Source organism: Dreissena polymorpha, chromosome 4 (genome assembly GCF_020536995.1).
Source record: "Dreissena polymorpha isolate Duluth1 chromosome 4, UMN_Dpol_1.0, whole genome shotgun sequence".
In the NCBI taxonomy this organism is placed as follows: domain Eukaryota; kingdom Metazoa; phylum Mollusca; class Bivalvia; order Myida; family Dreissenidae; genus Dreissena; species Dreissena polymorpha.
This window is the reverse complement of record NC_068358.1, coordinates 116,578,018-116,598,265: the sequence shown is the minus strand read 5'-3', so window position 1 is coordinate 116,598,265 and position 20,248 is coordinate 116,578,018. Positions and strand designations below refer to the sequence as shown.

General features: G+C 35.9%; 1 protein-coding gene across 5 annotated transcripts in view; it reads right to left on the bottom strand.

Annotated features, from left to right (window-relative positions):
- The window catches only part of LOC127879420 (alpha-1,3-mannosyl-glycoprotein 4-beta-N-acetylglucosaminyltransferase B-like), a 90,534-nt gene that overhangs the window by 33,033 nt on the left and 37,253 nt on the right, over positions 1-20,248 (bottom strand). For all 5 annotated transcript variants that reach the window (XM_052426234.1, XM_052426236.1, XM_052426233.1 and 2 more), the window contains 3 exons: positions 13,270-13,403; positions 11,240-11,289; positions 28-141 (listed from right to left, as the gene is read on the bottom strand). In XM_052426234.1, the coding sequence (XP_052282194.1) occupies positions 28-141; positions 11,240-11,289; positions 13,270-13,403 (298 nt within the window). The remainder of the gene's footprint in view (positions 1-27; positions 142-11,239; positions 11,290-13,269; positions 13,404-20,248) is intronic.

Below are 20,248 nucleotides of genomic sequence, written 5' to 3'. Positions count from 1 at the left end.
ACAATATACACTGTTCAATGAGCATACCTGACTCTTTCTTTGGTGTCTCCAAATGTCTGCTTAAGGTTGTCCATATCTGGGTAGAACTCTGCAGGAGGGGATATCACCTCCAGTAGACCATTGCTCACACTGTCTGGGAATCTGAATTGCATAGCAGAGACAGCTATTAACAAGAGCATGTCACAGTAGGGATAAATATCCAGAAATGCAGTATGTGTTCATATGGAGCAAATTGAAACAATGAAAAATTGGACACAGGGGAATGGCCAGTTTTGACCCAGAGGTATTTTTCTGAACAAAGTTTGTAGAGAACACAAGAATAACACATTACATACCTAATTTTAAACCTTTTTGTCTTGTGGTTTCAGAGGTTTTTTAAGGAATGAACCAATATACATCATAACATACTATATATTACACATTATGAACCAATATACATCATTACATACTATATATTACACATTATAATGCTTGTAGTTGCACAGATTGAAAATGACAAAAATAAAGTTACACAAATTTTTGTTGAACATGATGCTCATTAAGTAAACACATACATCCTTGGTATGTCAGTATTTATCTTATATGAATAATTCTATTCAAGTCAACAGTATGTCAAGGTTGAAATGTGTGTTCTGACTGTTGCATTGAAGTAGCAAAGGTTTTTTAGTAAGAAGTATTGATGTTAAGTTTACAGTCAATTTGGGTTAGCCAAGAATATGCGCCTTTTGAATTAGTCCCAGTCTAAATGTCTGCATGCGAACTACATGTACAAATTCACATTTTTAGTAACTGAGACCATTGCCCGACTGGCCCTTAACTTTATCAGTGCTGGAATTGAATTTTGAAGGTCTTTGCAAACAGTTTGGATCCAGATGAGACGCAACACAACGTGGTGTCTCATCAGGATCCAAACTGTTTGCTATTCTGATAGTATTCTTTGAAAAAAATCGAAGAAAATGCTAATTTTAGAAATTAAGCAGACAACATTTAGCAGACGACAAATTTCCCAGCATGCAAAGGGTTAATGCATTCCCAAGCTATATCCAAAGTTTTATCAAGACTGGTCAATTCACACTGAAGTTATTGATGAGAAACCCCCTGGTCAGGTTGCCATTTTTCAATAACAGTGCCCTTGACCTTACTGGCCTAAATTGCAATTCAAAGCAAGATGTAAGCTACCTACATACACAGTTTAACTCATTTATTTCCAAAATTAAGGATGTCTAGTATATTTATTTCTATATTTAGAATATTTCTTACAGAAATTCCTTCAAGCAAACAGCGTAGATCCACTTATAAGTCTATATACGGATTGGACAACCTTAAATGGAGCAATATATTTAACTTGGCTCAAGGGGATTTGAGAGGTCATCACCTAAAATTCATAAAAAAGTGCCATCATAATGTAAAGCTAAATTCATTTGGAGCTAGGACTGTGAACGTGTGGAATGCCCTTTCAGAAGAAACCGTCTCTGCAACATCCCTGAATGTGTTCAAATCGCATTTGAACAAAGAGACATGGAATACAATACAAGAGGGCCATGGTGGCCCTGAATCGCTCACCTGACTAACCAAATACAATCCCAACCCAGTTTTCATCAAGATAAACATTCTGACCAAATTTTTTAAAGATTGGATGAAAACTGTGACCTCTATTGTCTACACAAGGTTTTTCTAATATTTGACCTATTGACCTAGTTTATGACCCCAGGTGACCCAAATACAATCCCAACCCAGATTTCATCTAGATAAACATTCTGACCAAATTTCATAAAGATTGGATGAAAACTGCGACCTCTATTGTTTATACAAGTTTTTTCTATTATTTCACCTTGTGACCTAGTTTTTGACCAAGTGACCTAGTTTTTGACCCCAGATGACCCAAATACAATCCCAACCCAGATTTTATCAAGATAAACATTCTGACCATATTTCATAAAGATTGGATGAAAACTGTGACCTCTACTGTCTGCACAAACAAATTGTTGACGGTTTTTCTATTATTTGACCAAGTGACCTAGTTTTTTACCTCAGATAACCCAAATACAATCCCAACCCAGATTTCATCAAGATAAACATTCTGACCAAATTTCATAAAGATGGGATGAAAACTGCGACCTCTATTGTCTACACAAGGTTTTTCTATTATTTTACCTAGTTTTTGACCTAGTGACCTAGTTTATGACCCCAGATGATCCAAATACATTCCCAAGCCAGATTTCATCAAGATAAACATTCTGACCAAATTTCATAAAGATTGGATGAAAACTGCGACCTCTATTGTTTACACAAGGTTTTTCTATTATTTGACCTAGTTTTTGACCTAGTGACCTAGTTTTTGACCCCAGATGACCCAAATACAATCCCAACCAAGATTTCATCAAGATAAATATTCTGACTAAATTTCATAAACATTGGATAAAAACTGTTACCTCTACTGTCTACACAAACAAATTGTTGATGATTTTTCAATTATTTGACCTAGTGACCTAGTTTTTGACCCCAGATGACCCAAATACAATCCCAACCCAGTTTTCATGAAGATAAACATTTTCACCAAATTTGATAAAGATTGGATGAAAACTGCGACCTCTATTGTCTACATAAGGTTTTTCTATTATTTGACCTATTATGTGACCTAGTTTTTGACCTAGTGACCTAGTTTTTTACCCCAGATGACCCAAATACAATCCCAACCCAGATTTCATCAAGATAAACATTCTACCAAATTTCAAAAAGATTGGATGAAAACTGTGACCTCTACTGTCTACACAAACAAATTATTGACTGACAGATGCACACACACACGCACGCAAATACAACGGACGCCGGACATCACACGGTCACATAAGCTATCCATGTCACTTCGTGACAGGTGAGCTAAAAATTTAAAACAACTGTGTAGCGCACTCTATGGCGCGTATAAACATTTTAAAGAAGAGGGGCCACGATAGATTTTGTCTAATATTACGGCCCGAAGATCAAGGTCAATCAAGGTAAAAAGTAGGTCAGTCAAAAAGTATGTCAAGGTTAAAATGTGTGTTCTGAGTGTTATATTGAAGTACTAAAAGTTTTTAATAAGTAGAATTGATGTTAAGTGAGCAGTCAACATGTGCTAGCCAAGAATATGCGCTTTTTGAATTAGTCCAAGTCCAAAAATAGGTCAATGTCAAGTTCAAAATGAGGACAAGTAATGTGGGTGTACATGTACTGAAGTGTTCATTGATAATATCAATGCAAGTTTCAAAGATTGTTAGCACAAGTAATTAATGTTTAAAAAAACAACATACTTTTGGGTAAACCAAGAATTTGAATCATCTAAATTATTCTAAGTCCGAAAAAAATTCATGTTAAAATCAAACAAGAACAAGGTGATTCAAGTATACCCCCTTTGTAATGGGGGGGAGGGTATACTTATTAATGGTGAGTATGGCCTGTTTTGCGAAAAAGTATTCCTTCACATCATTTTTATTTAACATGCACTGTAAATTGGTCAGTATAGTAAAGTACATATTCTCTTTACTTTGATTATGTCATTCTTATGAGTATTTGTGTATGTAGTGGCAATATTTGTTTTTAATATTTCTAATACCATTTGCAAGAAACACAAAGCAATGGCACTAATTGTGTCCCGCAGCTCCCAAACAAGACTGACTAGAAAGTAATCTTTCAAATTTGTCATACAATCAGATCTAACACTGATGCATGGTCTAAATGTTGGAGATAATAAATACAGGAAAAAGCATTAATTATTTAGTCATTTATGGTCAATTTGCATAATACAACTCTAAGCCTCCTGGTTCAGTCCAAAATTGCAAACCCAATTATTGAATACACTGGTAGGCAAATGTTCACAAGATAAGGCAGTAAGCCTGACATTTACATGGAGTATCCAAAATGATCTAGATGCATGACTAAAATATTCACAAACCAGCTTTACTGGAAATAAAACATTCAAATCCACATTCATCCTTTCCAAGAAGCAATACATGGTATATACAATTATTAAATATTTTGTAATAAAAATGTACATTGTTGATGTGTCTGCTTTCCAGGCCACTGACAGTGATGAATGCTGGGACTTTGTGCCTTGACAAAACATAATACGCATCGCTTAACGTCCAATTAATTAGCAATTTGAAACAAACAAAAAAAAAGCTTGGGACATGTTTTAAAATATTACAAAACATAAAGCAAATAGCTCTTTAAAGTCAAGTAAATGACACTTGAGTGTCATGACAGGATAATTTATTTAATTAAATGATACCGTAAAATGAATATTAAGCTTCTTTACTCTAGATTTCAGCTGAGTTGTCTACCAGAACTAATAGATCTGCACCCATTTTTCTCATTAAAAAACCCAGCAAAGCCAAAAAGCTAGTGCTTAGAATATCTAAAAACAAGAGCACCGCCTTGCGGGTGCAGACCGCTCATCTATTTTCTTTTTAAAGGTGAAGGGACTCTCATTTTCAATCACAAAGGAGGGAGGGGCGGAGTGAAGAGGGGTGTATAGTGTGGGGGTGTGGAATTTATTACATTATCTACCAAAAATGCGAAAAAAAACGCAAAAAAAAAAATCGGGGGATGGGGGGGGGTGGGGGGTGGGGGGTGTGGGGGTGTGGGGGTGGGGGATTTTTGGGTGCGATGGTTGGACGGTATTTCAAACATAAAATAATAAAAATAAATATTTGTGTTTTTTAACCTTTTAAAAAAAAAAACATTGGGGGTGGGGGGGGGGTGGGGGGGGGGGGGGGTAAAGTGTGAGGGTGTGGTGGTAATTTGTGAGATGATGTTAAAAAAAAAAAAAATTAGGGGGGGGGGGGATTCGGGTGGGGGTGGTGGTGGTAGGGGATTCTTGGGTGCGATGGTTGGACTGTATTTCAAACATAAAATAATAAAAATAAATATTTGTGTATTTAAACCATTTCAAAAAAAAAATTGGGGGGGGGGGGTTGGGGGGGGGGGTATAGTGTGAGGGTGTGGTGGTCATTTGTGAGATGATCTTAAAAAAAAAAAAAAAAAAAAAATAGGGGGGAGAGGGGGGGAGGGGGGAGGGAGGGGGGGGAGGGGGGGGGAGGGCACAGGGGATGGTTTGGGTGGAGTCTATTGTGGTATGTCAGGTAAGAGTAGTTTTGTCAAAGTATCAATCAAATCTAATCATAAATAAAGAAGTTATGGCAATTTTAGCAAAATTTAATTATTTGACCTTGAGAGTCAAGGTCATTCAAAGGTCAAGGTAAAATTCAACATGCCAGGTACAGTAACCTCATGATAGCATGAAAGTATTTGAAGTTTGAAAGCAATAGCCTTGATACTTAAGAAGTAAAGTGGATCGAAACACAAAATTTAACCATATAATCAAAGTTACTAAGTCAAAAAAGGGCAATAATCCCGTAAAAATGACAACCAGAGTTATGCAACTTGTCCTTTTACTGTACCCTTATGATAGTTTGCGAGTGTTCCAAGTATGAAAGCAATATCTATGATACTTTAGGGGTAAAGTGGACCAAAACACAAAACTTAACCAAATTTTCAATTTTCTAAGTATAAAAAGGGCACATAATTCTGTCAAAATGCCAGTCAGGGTTACATTACTTTGCCTGCACAGTCCCCTTATGATAGTTAATAAGTGTTGCAAGTATGAAAGCAATAGCTTTGATACTGTAGGAATAAAGTGGACCTAAACACAAAACTTAACCAAGTTTTCAATTTTTTAAGTATAAAAAGGGCACATAATTCTGTCAAAATGCACGCCAGAGTTATCTAACTTTGCCTGCCCAGTCCCCTCATGATAGTAAGTAAGTGTACCAAGTTTGAATGCCATAGCATTGATACTTTCTGAGAAAAGTGGACCTAAACGCAAAACTTAACCAAAATTTTCAATTTTCTAAGTATAAAAAGGGCACATAATTCTGTCAAAATGCACACCAGAGTTATCTAACTTTGCCTGCCCAGTCCCCTCATGATAGTTAGTAAGTGTACCAAGTTTGAATGCAATAGCATTGATACTTTCTGAGAAAAGTGGACCTAAACACAAAACTTAACCGGACCCCTACGCCAAGGTGATGACAATAGCTCATAATTTTTTTTCAAAAAAAATAGATGAGCTAATAAAAAAAAACATCATCTGTTGCAAAAGCAAACCACTTAATTCTCTGCAAACAACAAGAAGAAAATGGCAATGAAGCAAAATAAGTGTTTACTTATGAATTAAATTTAAATAATTCATGTAATCTCAAGCTCCCTGTCAGTTACCTTTATGCAAAATGTAAATGAAATACCTCCATCCAAATTTAGTTATAAAGCTGAAACACTTTCTTATATTAATTCTTACAGTGACCTTCAACTTGATGAACTTGGCTACAATTGCAATCTCCAGCTATGTCTGCATGCAAACTACAAATTCACATTTTTAGTAACCCAGACCATTGCCTGACTGGCCCTAAATGCATTTCATAGCTAGGTCTGCCTATAAGTTTGCATTCCATAGCTAGGTCTGCCTATAAGTTTGCATTCCATAGCTAGGTCTGCCTATAAGTTTGCTATATCCAAAGTTTCATCAAGACTGGTCATTTCAAACTGAAGTTATTGATGAGAAACCCCCTGTTTGTTTGCCATTTTTTAATAACAGTGCCCTCGACCCAAATGGCCCAAATTGCAATTCCAAGCAAGATGTTCATGTTAGCTACCTTCATACACAATTTAATTGCAGCTCCATCTCAACCTAAGTTTTTCAGCTGAAACATTTTTTTAGAAATTTAACCCAAATGACCCCAATACAATTCCAAGTCAGTGTGCAAACTTGGTACATGTATATCCAAAGTTGCATTATGATTGGTCAATTAAAACTAAGGTAATTGACTGGAAACCACCTGTTAAGACCTTCCAGCAATACCCAATCTAATCAAAAGGATTATTTTGTTAAAAAACCTGGTAACAAATAAATCTTGAATCAACTTGAGCAGTTGCTGAGCATTTAAAACAAAGCAAGTTAATCAGCAACAAAGTAGCACCCAGCAAAAACATTGTACAACTAATAACACTTGATAATATCATACAATCAAGAAAAACACATTCATGGGAAAATCGCAACTCTTCCAGAACTAAAACGTTAAACTGTTATAACTATATAATAACACTAATTCATAATGGTTTTTGTGTGGTAATCAATCAAGTCATCGATTTCTCTGGTGAATAATACAACTAAGTTTGGTAGCAATTTATTTGAACACTCTGATTTCTAAAAGCAATTAAATTTATATTACCAGGGGGATGATGGCAAATGATAAAGAGTCTTAGAAACCTAGCCTCTAGCCTGTATTTGCAATTATGTACAAATTAGTTTCATACAGAATGTAATTTCAGACTTAAAAGCTCCAATAATAAGCAAATGCTCTTGATTCCATTTCATGGTTACAGAAAATAATAACAGGAATGGTAATAACGTGTTTTTTTTAATTTACATAAATACAAAGAATTTACATGGAAAAATTCTGTAACAAAGAGACTATAGATTGAACCCAAGTTTGCCTGCAACACAAAGTGAATGCCTGTAATTAACTGCATTGTTCTATGACATTTTAATGCACAAATAATGGTTAATTGATAGCATGTATTAACATTTTCAGGCTAGTTTTTGTTCCCTCTGACCGAAATAATTGTATAAATGATTTTATATTATGGCAAGTATATGCAAAACTGTGAGTTGCCAAATCTATACAAGTCAATAAAACTAGATAAGGTACATGTATATATAGATTAGAAAAAGGTGTGCTGTATTTGTTTGCTTAATATAAAATATTGCGCAAAATTTAATAAACAAACTGCACAAATGTTTCATTACAAAACTTTTTGTTGAAACAATTTCAGAATGTGAAAATATTCATTAAATCAACCATTCATTATCACATAAGTTGTTATAAACTCAATAAATTGAAGCTGATCAGATAAATAATGGCATTTCTTAAATTAGGAATTTAAAATGTAATTCTAAATGAAGAACAAAGAGGGTGTTTTTCAATTAAGGTTTTGGAGACTAAATATGGCACATAAAAACTTCAGCAGTACTGATAATATGATATTTCTGGTTGATTCTCAAAAAGTGAATGCACTTTGGAAAGTATTTAGGGCGGACGAAGTTGACAGTTGATTACTGGAAGTTTCAATAAATTTTATTCAGCTAAAACGAGCTTAGAAAATATGAAAAATAAGTATAAAGTTGCTTAAAAGTGTCATGAATTGGATTATTAAGAGCATAAAGGATGTCAAATTTGGAATTATTGGAAAAACGCCCTGCAAATGAAGGACATATGAACTACAAGATTTGGCAGATACATCTGGTCGCCGCATGAGCCGGGTTAGGAATTTCTTGACCGGATAAATCCGGTCGCCGCATGGGAAGGGTTAATTGTGTCCTGTTTCATAGACCGTGTCAACAGATTACTGCATTTTAATATATAATTTTCTGATGAATCCCTATCACTGATGTAGCCATGTATACAAATAAACACTGTGATAATTAACAGGCAAAACAAGTGTGTTACCATACTTAATGATAATATTATTAACACAAACTCGCAGCACCAGGACTTGGTCCAGAAAAATCCCAAGGAAAAATGTACCTTACAAAACACAGAACAAAATAATCTTGCACGCTACACACTGTCTCACGATGTTTAAAATATTTTGCTGTGTTATTTGAAATTCCTTCTATGTTGAAAATTATACTGCGAAGATCTGTGGCTTCAAATAATATTTTTGACCTTCAACCTTCCAATGTGATCTTAACCTTGGACATTAAGATCCCTTGAAGATTGTCGAAGACCACCTAAACCCATAGTACACATACACACATACTGGGTAAACTCCCTATGCCCATAGTACACATACACACATACTGGGTAAACTCCCTATGCCCATGGTACACATACACACATACTGGGTAAACTCCCTATGCCCATAGTACACATACACACATACTGGGTAAACTCCCTATGCCCATAGTACACATACACACATACTGGGTAAACTCCCTATGCCCATGGTACACATACACACAAATTGGGTAAACTCCTTATGCCCATAATACACATACTAAACACACCTACTGGGTAAACTCCATATGCCCATAGTACATACACACACATACTGGGTAAACACCATATGCCTTTAGTGCACATACACACAAACTGGTTAAACTCCATATGCCCATAGTGCACATACACACACATACTGGGTAAACTATATATGCCCTTAGTGCACATACACACAAACTGGGTAAACTCCATATGCCCATAGTGCACATACACACACATACTGGGTAATATCATATGCCCTTAGTGCACAAGCACACAAACTGGGTAAACTCCATATGCCCATAGTGCACATACACACAAACTGGGTAAACTCCATATGCCCTTAGTGCAAATACACACAAACTGGGTAAACTCCATATGCCCATAGTGCACATACACACAAACTGGGCAAACTCCATATGCCCATAGTACACATACACAAAAACTGGGTAAACTCCATATGCCCATAGTGCACATACACACAAACTGGGTAAACTCCATATGCCCATAGTGAACATATATCTACACACCTACTGGGTAAACTCCATATGCCCATAGTACATACACACACATACTGGGTCAAGTCCATATGCCCAAAGTGCACATATATCTACACACATACTGGGTAAACTCCATATGCCCATAGTGCACATACACACATACTGGGTAAACTCCATATGCCCTTAACTCACACCCACCTCATTGGTGGTTGGGCATAAAACATTATAAGTAATTGAATAATGATAAGACGAGAAAGTTTTTACTAAGGAGTTTTGTGATTATGCACCCTTGTGATCATCATCCTCATATGATGTGCGCTTTGGGAAAAAGGGGCTTAATTCAATGGGGAAAGTGTCATACCAGACAAGCCTGTGCAGCTCACATAGGCTTTTGAGGGACAACATTCTCCACTATTAAAGTTTATAGGAAGTCCCTTGTTAGCAAAAATCAAGTTTAGCCTGAAAGGTTTGTCTCTGATTAGACAGTGCATAGTCAACTGTTATGTATTTTAGGTATGATAATATTATGGTGTGATCAGTTGTAACCAAAGAAAGCCATACATATAAACAGAGCTACATTCTAACAAAATCCCTGGCCTCTGTTGTCTTAGATCCTTACATATTAGCTTTCTTGTCTGCTTTTGTATCTCAATATTTCAGCGAGATGACGTTTAAAAAAACACTTACAAGTAAGGACCTACTCAGACATTGTGAGTAGTCTGGATGTGGTTAATAATAGTACCAAAAAGGTTTCATATGTTGCATGCAAACATGAAACTGGCCTAGATCCCTCACACAAAAATCATGCCACCAAACATGTATTAGCAGACGAAAACAGAAAAGAAACCCAATTGTGGTTGCATAAATTTAGTTGAAACAAGAGATTGCCAAGCAATATGGTCCCCTACCGGTGAAACTCCACCATTGTGATTTAAAAAAAAAAAATTAAATTTTTTTTTGCCATAGCAACCATAATTTTTGACGTAGGCACAAAATGAAATGACGTGCATAATCTCCATATTGTCTGTCATCTATCCATGTTTCAAGTTTCATGAACAAATATTAAGAACTTTTAAAGTTATCGCAGGATCCAGAAACGTGTGACGGACTGACTTACTGAGAGACAGATTAACAGACAGACGGAGTGCAAACCATAAGTACCCTCTGGTTTCACTGGTAGGGGACAATAAATGCATTTGAGTAAAATCATTTCTTTTTCTTTACTTAGAAATATCAACAATTTTATAAATGCTCCACTTTGACACAAGTACATATCATCAAATGTTCCTGACAATGTCACAACATATGTCATTATGAAAGCAAATTCCAACAACAAATTTCATTGAAATTTTGAACTTGTGGGTAAGCTCATCAATCATATGCACGGAAATTACAACTGAGTGAATAAAATTGTTGGATTTACAAGGATTATAAATCAACCAAGTACTAAATATTCCTGTCACATTTCAATTCAGAATGCCTTCCTCACCAGTGTAAACACAAAATTATGTTGCTCTGTGCCATGAACACATGCAGAGTTATGTCCTACTAAACGTATCGGAAATTGTTAGAGAAAAAAAAAAGAGTGCATTTAAATAAAGAAAATCCAACAACTTTCTTTTGTTGTATTCAAACTATTGTTGAGCGTAATACTAACAGACTCACGTTTGTTTCAGTTCATCTCCAACCTCAACTGCATATGGCTTGTCCCAGGGCTGTAAGAATAAACTATAACAGTAATTGATGATGGCAAATAACCGGAAACTGCTCATTTTAAACCTTTCAAGATATCGCATGTGATATTTATATGATCACATACAATGAAAAAAGATTCACCTTGCTTTATTGAATAAATTGCCTAAGGTCAAGGGCGAATAACTCTGAAAAACATGTATACAAAAATAACATTTGGCTCTTTTACATTTTGTATAAAGAACATCAGTCTTAAATGATATTATGAAACTTGCCCACACAAATCAAGTTTGTATTTTCTTAACCAATTATTGCAATAACATTAGATCCTAATTTTTAAGTTATAGCTCAAAGCCCCCTGGCAGCCATGTTTTTCAACCAACCAGCATCATTTTTGAAGTCTTCCAAGATATTATTGGGATGAATCTTCTGACCAAATTTCATGAAGATTGGACAATAAATGTGGTCTCTAGAATGTTAACAAGGTGTTACTAAAGCCATATATAGCCATAAAAGGAAAAAAAAACCCCGCCCCTTGGCAGCCATGTTTTTCAAGCAAATGTAACCATTTTCGAACTCATCCAAGATATCATTGAAACCAATCTTCTGACCAAATTTCATGAAGATTGGACATTAAATGTGGCCTCTAGAGAGTTAACAAGTCAAATATTGACGCCGCACAACGCACAATGGACGACGGACAAAAGGCGATCACAAAAGCTCACCATGAGCACGTTGTGCTCAGGTGAGCTAAAAAATGCCAAGCCCCATGTTTTTCAAGCAAAGGTTACCATTTTCAAACTCATCCAAGATGTCATTGGGACAAATCTTCTGACCAAGTTTCATGAAGATCGGAAAATAAATGTGGCCTCTAGAGAGTTAACAAGGTTTTACTATAGCCACTTAGGAAAAATGCCCCGACCCCTGGCATGTTTTTCTACCAACTGGCATCATTTTTGAACTCATCCAAGATATAATTGGGATGAATCTTCTGACCAAGTTTCATGAAGATTGGACAATAAATGTGGCCTCTAGAGTGTTAACAAGATTTTACTATAGCCATATATAGCCATATAAGGAAAAATGCCCCGCCCCTTGGCAGCCATGTTTTTCAAGCAAAGGTTACCATTTCTGAACTCATCCAAGATATAATTTGGACAAATCTTCTGAGCAAGTTTCATGAAGATCCGAAAATAAATGTGGCCTCTAGAGTGTTAACAAGGTTTTACTATAGCCATATAAGGAAAAATGCTCCGCCCCCTGCCGGCCATGTTTTTCAACCAACCGACATCATTTTCAAACTTGTCCAAGATATTATTGGGATGAATCTTCTGACCAAGCATCATGAAGATCAGACAATTAATGTGGCCTCTAGAGTGTTAACAAGATTTTACTATAGCCATATATAGCCATATAAGGAAAAATGCCCCGCCCCTTGGCAGCCATGTTTTTCAAGCAATCGTAAGCGTTTTCGAACTCATCCAAGATATCATTGAGACCAATCTTTTGACCAAATTTCATGAAGATTAGACAATAAATGTGGCCTCTAGAGAGTTAACAAGGCAAATGTTGACGCTGCACGACGGACAATGCACGACAGACAAAAAGCGATCACAAAAGCTCACCATGAGCATGTTGTGCTCAAGTGAGCGAAAAAAAACAAAAAACATTATGGCCTAAAAGCAAGTTTTCATTAAATTTAAATGTTTTATATATTGATATTAGACCATGGTAGACCCCATGAGATTAACTATAACATCAAGCTGTCATCAACAGAACAGGTGAGCAATCTATTTTGACACCTATGCTGTGTACTGGAGATCCATAGGTGTCATGGGCTTCAATGATTGAGATAAGAAAAAGTTCATCATACACAAGGTTCACAATGTAAGGTTTCTTTAAGAACCAAGACATTGCCAATGGTCAGCAGATTGATGATGCACATGTGGAAAGAACCTATGTAGATTTAGATTGAGGTCACAAACTACTAAATTTGGACTGACCTCTGCAACGAAGACGATGATAAGACACATGTCCTGTTCTTCCCTGGACAATCCAGATATCAAGGATGCCACAGTCTGTGAGAGGTATGACACCTTGTCACGCCGGATGGTTGGTATGCCAATCACTATAGAGGCTGAAGCATAAGAAAAATATTAAGGAATTTAGGCTGGAATGATTCAGTAATCAATTAAAGATAAAACATTTGTTTTTTTTTGTTTTTTTTCAAGAAAGTAATGTTAAGGGAACATTTGAACCTTAACTCAAATTTTTAAGGTGGACATTGCCTCTTCGGACATTTGCCACTCTATTTCTATAGTGCCTATGATTGTAAATTCAAAGGTGGTCTGAAGAGAGTTCATTCATGATATGCTTATAGCTTACACATGTCATTCTCCTGTTTTGATAAGTGTTACTTTCAAATGAATTTAATTAAACAGAAGTCAACTGTGTTCCCTATTAATTTTGTCATAAAATAATTTTAGAAATATATAATTTTGTAAAAAAAATATTTCATTGAGCTGTATTCTCCTCCATTAGATACAATGAATGACAATAGTTTGAACTGTGGCAGTAATAATATAATATTTGTCCTTTTGTGTGCATTAAGTGTGCACATTGTAAGTGCTATTTATCATTTACATTATCAAAGCATTATTAGATAAGTGCTTTAAAAACTTACACTGATATTTTGTGCTATTATATTATTGTCATATATTATCATTATCATGTTCACGCATGTTTTAAAATTTGTCAATAAATATAATGAAAATAAACAATGTTGATTAATAATGCAATAGAGTGGCAAATGTCCGCATGGGCAAAATGTCCACCTTGAAAATTTGTCGAAAGGGCAAATGTCCACCTTGAGAAATTGAGTGAAGGGGCAAATGTCCACCTCGAGAATTTGAGTGAAGGGGCAAATGTCCGTTTAGTCCTGATTTCAGCAACATAGCAACCAGAATTATTGACGTACGAACAAAATGAAATGATGTGCATAATCTCCATATTGCTATCTGTCCATGTTTCATGTTTCATAAAAAAATATGAAGAACTTTTCAAGTTATTGCAGGATCCAGAAAAGTGTGACAGACTGACAGAGCGCAAACCATAAGTGCCCTCCGGTTTCACCCATTGGGGACTAATAAATGGCGACCAAACAAGGTCATTCAATATAAAAAGCGAAACATAATATAACTGATAAGACTTTTCTTAAATACAAAAATCATTAGGGATGTGTTCACAAGGATTACAAAATAAAAATTTTAATGTTATCTTCATATGAATTGATACAACAAAATCTTAAAATAATCCAACGGTATAAAATACTTCATTGAATGCAAAAATTTCCCAACAACAAAGCTATTTATATGTAGGCCAAATACCAGGAAGAGAAGCGATATATGTTCAGTGTAGAAATGTCAACATGACATTTTCATGGCCATTTTAAAACACAAACAGTATAATTTAGGCCCCCAAAAAATAATTCTGTGTTTTAGGCAACACTACCCTACCTAGCATGTCCCCGCCAACACCAAAGTTTTCATAGCTGTACATTTTCTGTGAAATTTTAAGTCATTAGTGCTATATTTTCAAGGGAGGTAATCACATATAAACACATATGGTGTTCGGTAACATTGTCGAAAATGTCTGCAATTTTAAGTGTTTTTCAACCGAAATGCAAACATACACAAAGAGATATGCAAATGTTTCGTGTTTTTGATGTTACGAATTCGTTCAATAAGTTACAAGGGCATCTCCGATGCCACGCGGATGGAATGATGGAAGTAGCACTTTCAAAACAAGAAGGTTTGTAAAACGGACATGATGAATTTTAATGGGTGGGGTAATTCTGCAAATTATAAACAAGATGTGTTTGTGAAACAATATGTCCCCCTATATGACGTTTGACCTTGAAGGATGACATTGACCTTGTGAAGGAAGACCTTGACCTTTCACCACTCAAAATGTGCAGCTCCATGAGATACACATGCATGCCAAATATCAAGTTGCTATCTTCAATATTGCAAAAGTATTCATAAAATAAGCGATTTGGGCCACATATATTTGACCTCTGACCTTGAAGGATGACCTTGACCTTTCACCACTCAAAATGTGCAGCTCCATGAGATGCACATGCATGCCAAATATCAAGTTGCTATCTTCAATATTGCAAAAGTATTTATAAAATAAGCGATTTGGGCCACATATATTTGACCTCTGACCTTGAAGGATGACCTTGACCTTTCACCACTCAAAATGAGCAGCTCCATGAGATACACATGCATGCCAAATATCAAGTTGCTATCTTCAATATTGCAAAAGTATTCATAAAATGAGCGATTTTGGCCACATATATTTGACCTCTGACCTTGAAGGATGACCTTGACCTTGACCTTTCACCACTAAAAATGTGCAGCTTCATGAGATACACATGCATGCCAAATATGAAATGCTATCTTCAATATAGCAAAAGTTATTGCAAAATGTTAAAGTTGGCGCAAACAAACCAACAGACCAGCAGACAGGGCAAAAACAATATGTCCCCCACTACTATAGTGGGGGACATAAAAATTTAATATTAAATGATTCAAATGTAATTTGTAATAGTATTTATGTAGGAAAATTCGTCTTAACTCATTTTTTAAATGAATGTGTAATTTCTTAATATGGAAATTGAAGTATTTGAAACGTTTTTTTTAATCTGACACATGAAAATGCCCCAGAGAAAAAATGCAACAGGTTGCATGTGCAATTTAATTTGCATAATAAATAATTTAATGAACTAATTTCTATGTAATTACTTCACTTTCTGAAAAATATTAGTGTTTGATATCTACACATTTCATGAAGTTGAGCATTGGAGTATTTTGATCTGACACAATTTTTGTGAAATCAATCTGGCAGTCCAAAAATATTGCAACCATTGAAGAGGAAGAGTTACAGTAAACTATAGTATTGCATTAATCAAATATTGATGTATTTAAAATAGATAAAATAACCTGTATGGCTTTTCATTTATAAGTATATTTTTAAGTAATTTTAATATTTGTGACTACTCCTGTGTTGTTTTTTCCCGGATGGTATTGAATGTATAACAGTAATGAAGTAGGCAGAAGAACACCGTTTTAATACCTAGATTCTTGGTGTTAAAAAAACAAAACAAAAAAACTCAATCCCCATCCTACCTAGCTTTTTTAAGACTGTTGCCCTAACCACAGAATTTATTTTGTTTGGCCTTGCCACAATTCCAAACACAGGACAAAGATAATGAAAACTAATCAGTAACATTGATTTAAAATTATCTCATGAATTTCAATATAACAGCTTATTTAAACAAGGGCTGTTTGTAAAACATACATGCCCCCCATATGGGCTGTCAGTTGTAGTGGCAGCCCTTGTGTGAATACATTTTTTGGCACTGTGACCTTGACCTTTGACTTAGTGACCTGAAAATCAATAGGGGTCATCTGCGCGTCATGATCAATGTACCTATGAAGTTTCATGATCCTAGGCGTAAGCTTTCCTGAGTTATCATCCAGAAACCATTTTAATGTGTCAAGTCACCGTGACCTTGACGTTTGACCTAGTGACCGGAAAGTCAATAGGGGTCATCTGCGAGTCATGATCAATGTACCTATGAAGTTTCATGATCCTAGGCGTAAGTGTTCTTGAGTTATCATCCGGAAACCATTTTTCTAAGTTGAGTCACCATGACCTTGACCTTTGACATTGTGACCTGAAAGTAAATAGGGGTCATCTGTGCGTCATGATCAATGTACCTATGAAGTTTCATGATCCTAGGCATAAGCCTTCTTGAGTTATCATCTGGAAACCATTTTACTATTTTGGGTCACCGTGACCTTGACGTTTGACCTAGTGACCTGAAAATCAATAGGGGTCATCTGCGAGTCATGATCTATGTACCTATGAAGTTTCATGATCCTAGGCGTAAGCGTTTTTGAGTTATCATCCGGAAACCATTTTTCTAAGTTGAGTCACTGTGACCTTGACCTTTGACCTAGTGACCTGAAAGTCAATAGGGGTCATCTGTGAGTCATGATCAATGTACCTATGAAGTTTCATGATCCTAGGCATAAGCCTTCTTGAGTTATCATCTGGAAACCATTTTACTATTTTGGGTCACCATGACCTTGACCTTTGACCTAGTGACCTGAAAATCAATAGGGGTCATCTGTGAGTCATGATCTATGTACCTATGAAGTTTCATGATCCTAGGCATTAGTGTTCTTGAGTTATCATCCGGAAACCATTTTACTATTTCGGGTCACCGTGACCTTTGACCTAGTGACCTAAAAATCAATAGGGGTCATCTGTGAGTCATGATCAATTTATCTATGAAGTTTCATGATCCTAGGCATAAGGGTTCTTGAGTTATCATCCGGAAACCATTTTACTATTTCGGGTCATTGTGACCTTGACCTTTGACCTAGTGACCTCAAAGTCAATAGGGGTCATCTGCGAGTCATGATCAATATACCTATGAAGTTTCATGATCCTAGGCCTGAGCATTCTTGAGTTATCATCCGGAAATTATCTGGTGGACGGACGGACATACGAACCAACATGTGCAAAACAATATACCCCCTCTTCTTCGAAGGGTGGCATAAATATAAACTAGGCGTATGCATTCTTGAGTTATCATCCGAAAACTATTTTACTATTTCGGATCACCGTGACCTTGACCTTTGACCTAGTGACCTCAAAATCAATAGGGGTCATCTGCGAGTCATGATCAATCTACCCATGAAGTTTCATGATCCTAGGCGTATGTTTTCTTGAGTCATCATCCTGAAACCATTTTACTATTTCGGGTCACCGTTACCTTGACCTTTGACCTAGTGACCTCAATATCAGTAGGAGTCTTCTGCGAGTCATGATCAATCTACCCATGAAGTTTCATGATCCTAGGCGTATGCGGTCTTTAGTTATCATTCAAAAACCATTTTACTATTTCGGGTCACCGTGACCTTGACCTTTGACCTAGTGACCTCAAAATCAATAGGGGTCATCTGCGAGTCATGATCAATGTACCTATGAAGTTTCATGATCCTAGGCCCAAGCGTTCTTGAGTTATCGTCTGACAACCACCTGGTGGACGGACGGACCGACCGACAGACCGACATGAGCAAAGCAATATACCCCCTCTTCTTCGAAGGGGGGCATAATTAGTGAAACTCCAGCTGCTGGAGCAGTATTTGAATTCTCATTATATACAATTAGTAGGTCATTTATTTAAGGCAAGTGACCAATTGCCAAAACAGTACAAAACAGCACAATACAAAACAACATAAACACATATAAGAATAAAGCTGGGGTCACCGCCTTGGAACGGTCAATGCAAAGCATTGGGGATTTATACTGATTTTAAAGCGCTCAACCTCACACTTGGCCCAGCAATATTCATGACGACGGACAAAGACCGGTCACAAAAGCTCACCTGAGCAATCAGGTGAGCTAATAAAAAGGGAATTAAAACGCATTCATTTAATTACCATTTACAAATGTAATTACTCCATTGTAGGAAAGAGACCAGAGCAACAGAGTTACAACTTTTTGAGGAACGATGAAATGAAACTACAAACAAGTGTCAACTACATTCCTTCATTATAGAAAAAGATTTAAGAATATAGCATCATAAAGTTAATATTTCAGATCATCATCGCGCGAATACAGGAAGAAGCAGCAATAATGGGTGTTAACAATCCATATTACATAACTTGGTTGTTTATGTGACTGCTAAAAATAAATCAAACAAGAAACACCTGTCAGAGAGAAAATAAAATTAAAATTAAATAAAAATTGAACAAATTGAAAAAAAAAAGAATTATTTTTTTAAAGCAACATGATAACCCATCAATTTAATCTTTTTATTGGGGTTTAGGAACACACTCAATACGAGCACCTAATCAGTCTGCCAATGTGGTGAAAGCTTCTGGATGATGCCATGTATTAAATTAATGTATCGGTTACTTAAAGGGGCCTTTTCACAGATTTTGGCATATTTTGAAGTTTGTCATTAAATGCTTTATATTGATAAATGTAAACATTGGATCATAAAAGCTCCAGTAAAAAATCAAGAATAAAATAAAAAAAAGGAAAAAAAAGTAGCCGGTACCAGGGCTTGAACCAGTGACTCCCGGAGTTAGTCTGAAGTAAAAACGCATTAGCCCTCTCGGCTATTCCGCCGGGTATACACAAGTTAAGTATTTATACCTTATATAAGCAATCTTCGTAGTTTCGTAAATTTAAACGACAACAACAGAACTCTCCAAATTATTCAATCGTTTTGCGTTGCAAAGCTTTATAATTTTTAGGTTTTCAAATCGTCAAAAGATACATATAATGGCTATATTGGACTATGGTAAATGTTCAGTAATACTGTTTCCTCACAAATATCATAACTAAAACGAAAATTTGCGAAGCTGAAACAACTTTTTTCAATTTTGTCAATTTACCAAACTGTGAAAAGATCCCTTTAAAAAGCATGGGGGCTAGAAAATGAGCTAATAACCCTTTGAAAGATCAACAGAAAAGAAAAATCCCATTGTCCACATTGTAGTGGAATGAGGTGACAATCTGTGATAAATTTAGCCATGAAGTTTTCAACTTTGGGTCATTAGTGTCTGAACTCTCACATCAAAATTATTAATTGGTTATTCGAATGTCAATAACTCCCAAGAAAATCAAAAACAGAACAAGCGGCAATTATATGCTCCTTTCTTCGCAGAGCACAAAAGTACATATGCAGGATTTGTTAACTGATATGCAGACTGCTAAATAATTGTTTTACAGCACAGGCCAATGTTGTAGGCTCTGCAGTTAACAGAGAGTTTATTAACAAATACCATATCTTGCAGTAGCAACCCCCACAAAAAATTCAACTAACAGAACTCTTAAATGTTTCTATATAATCTGAAAGATCTCATTAAATCCTGCTCAGATCAGTTTGTTTTATTA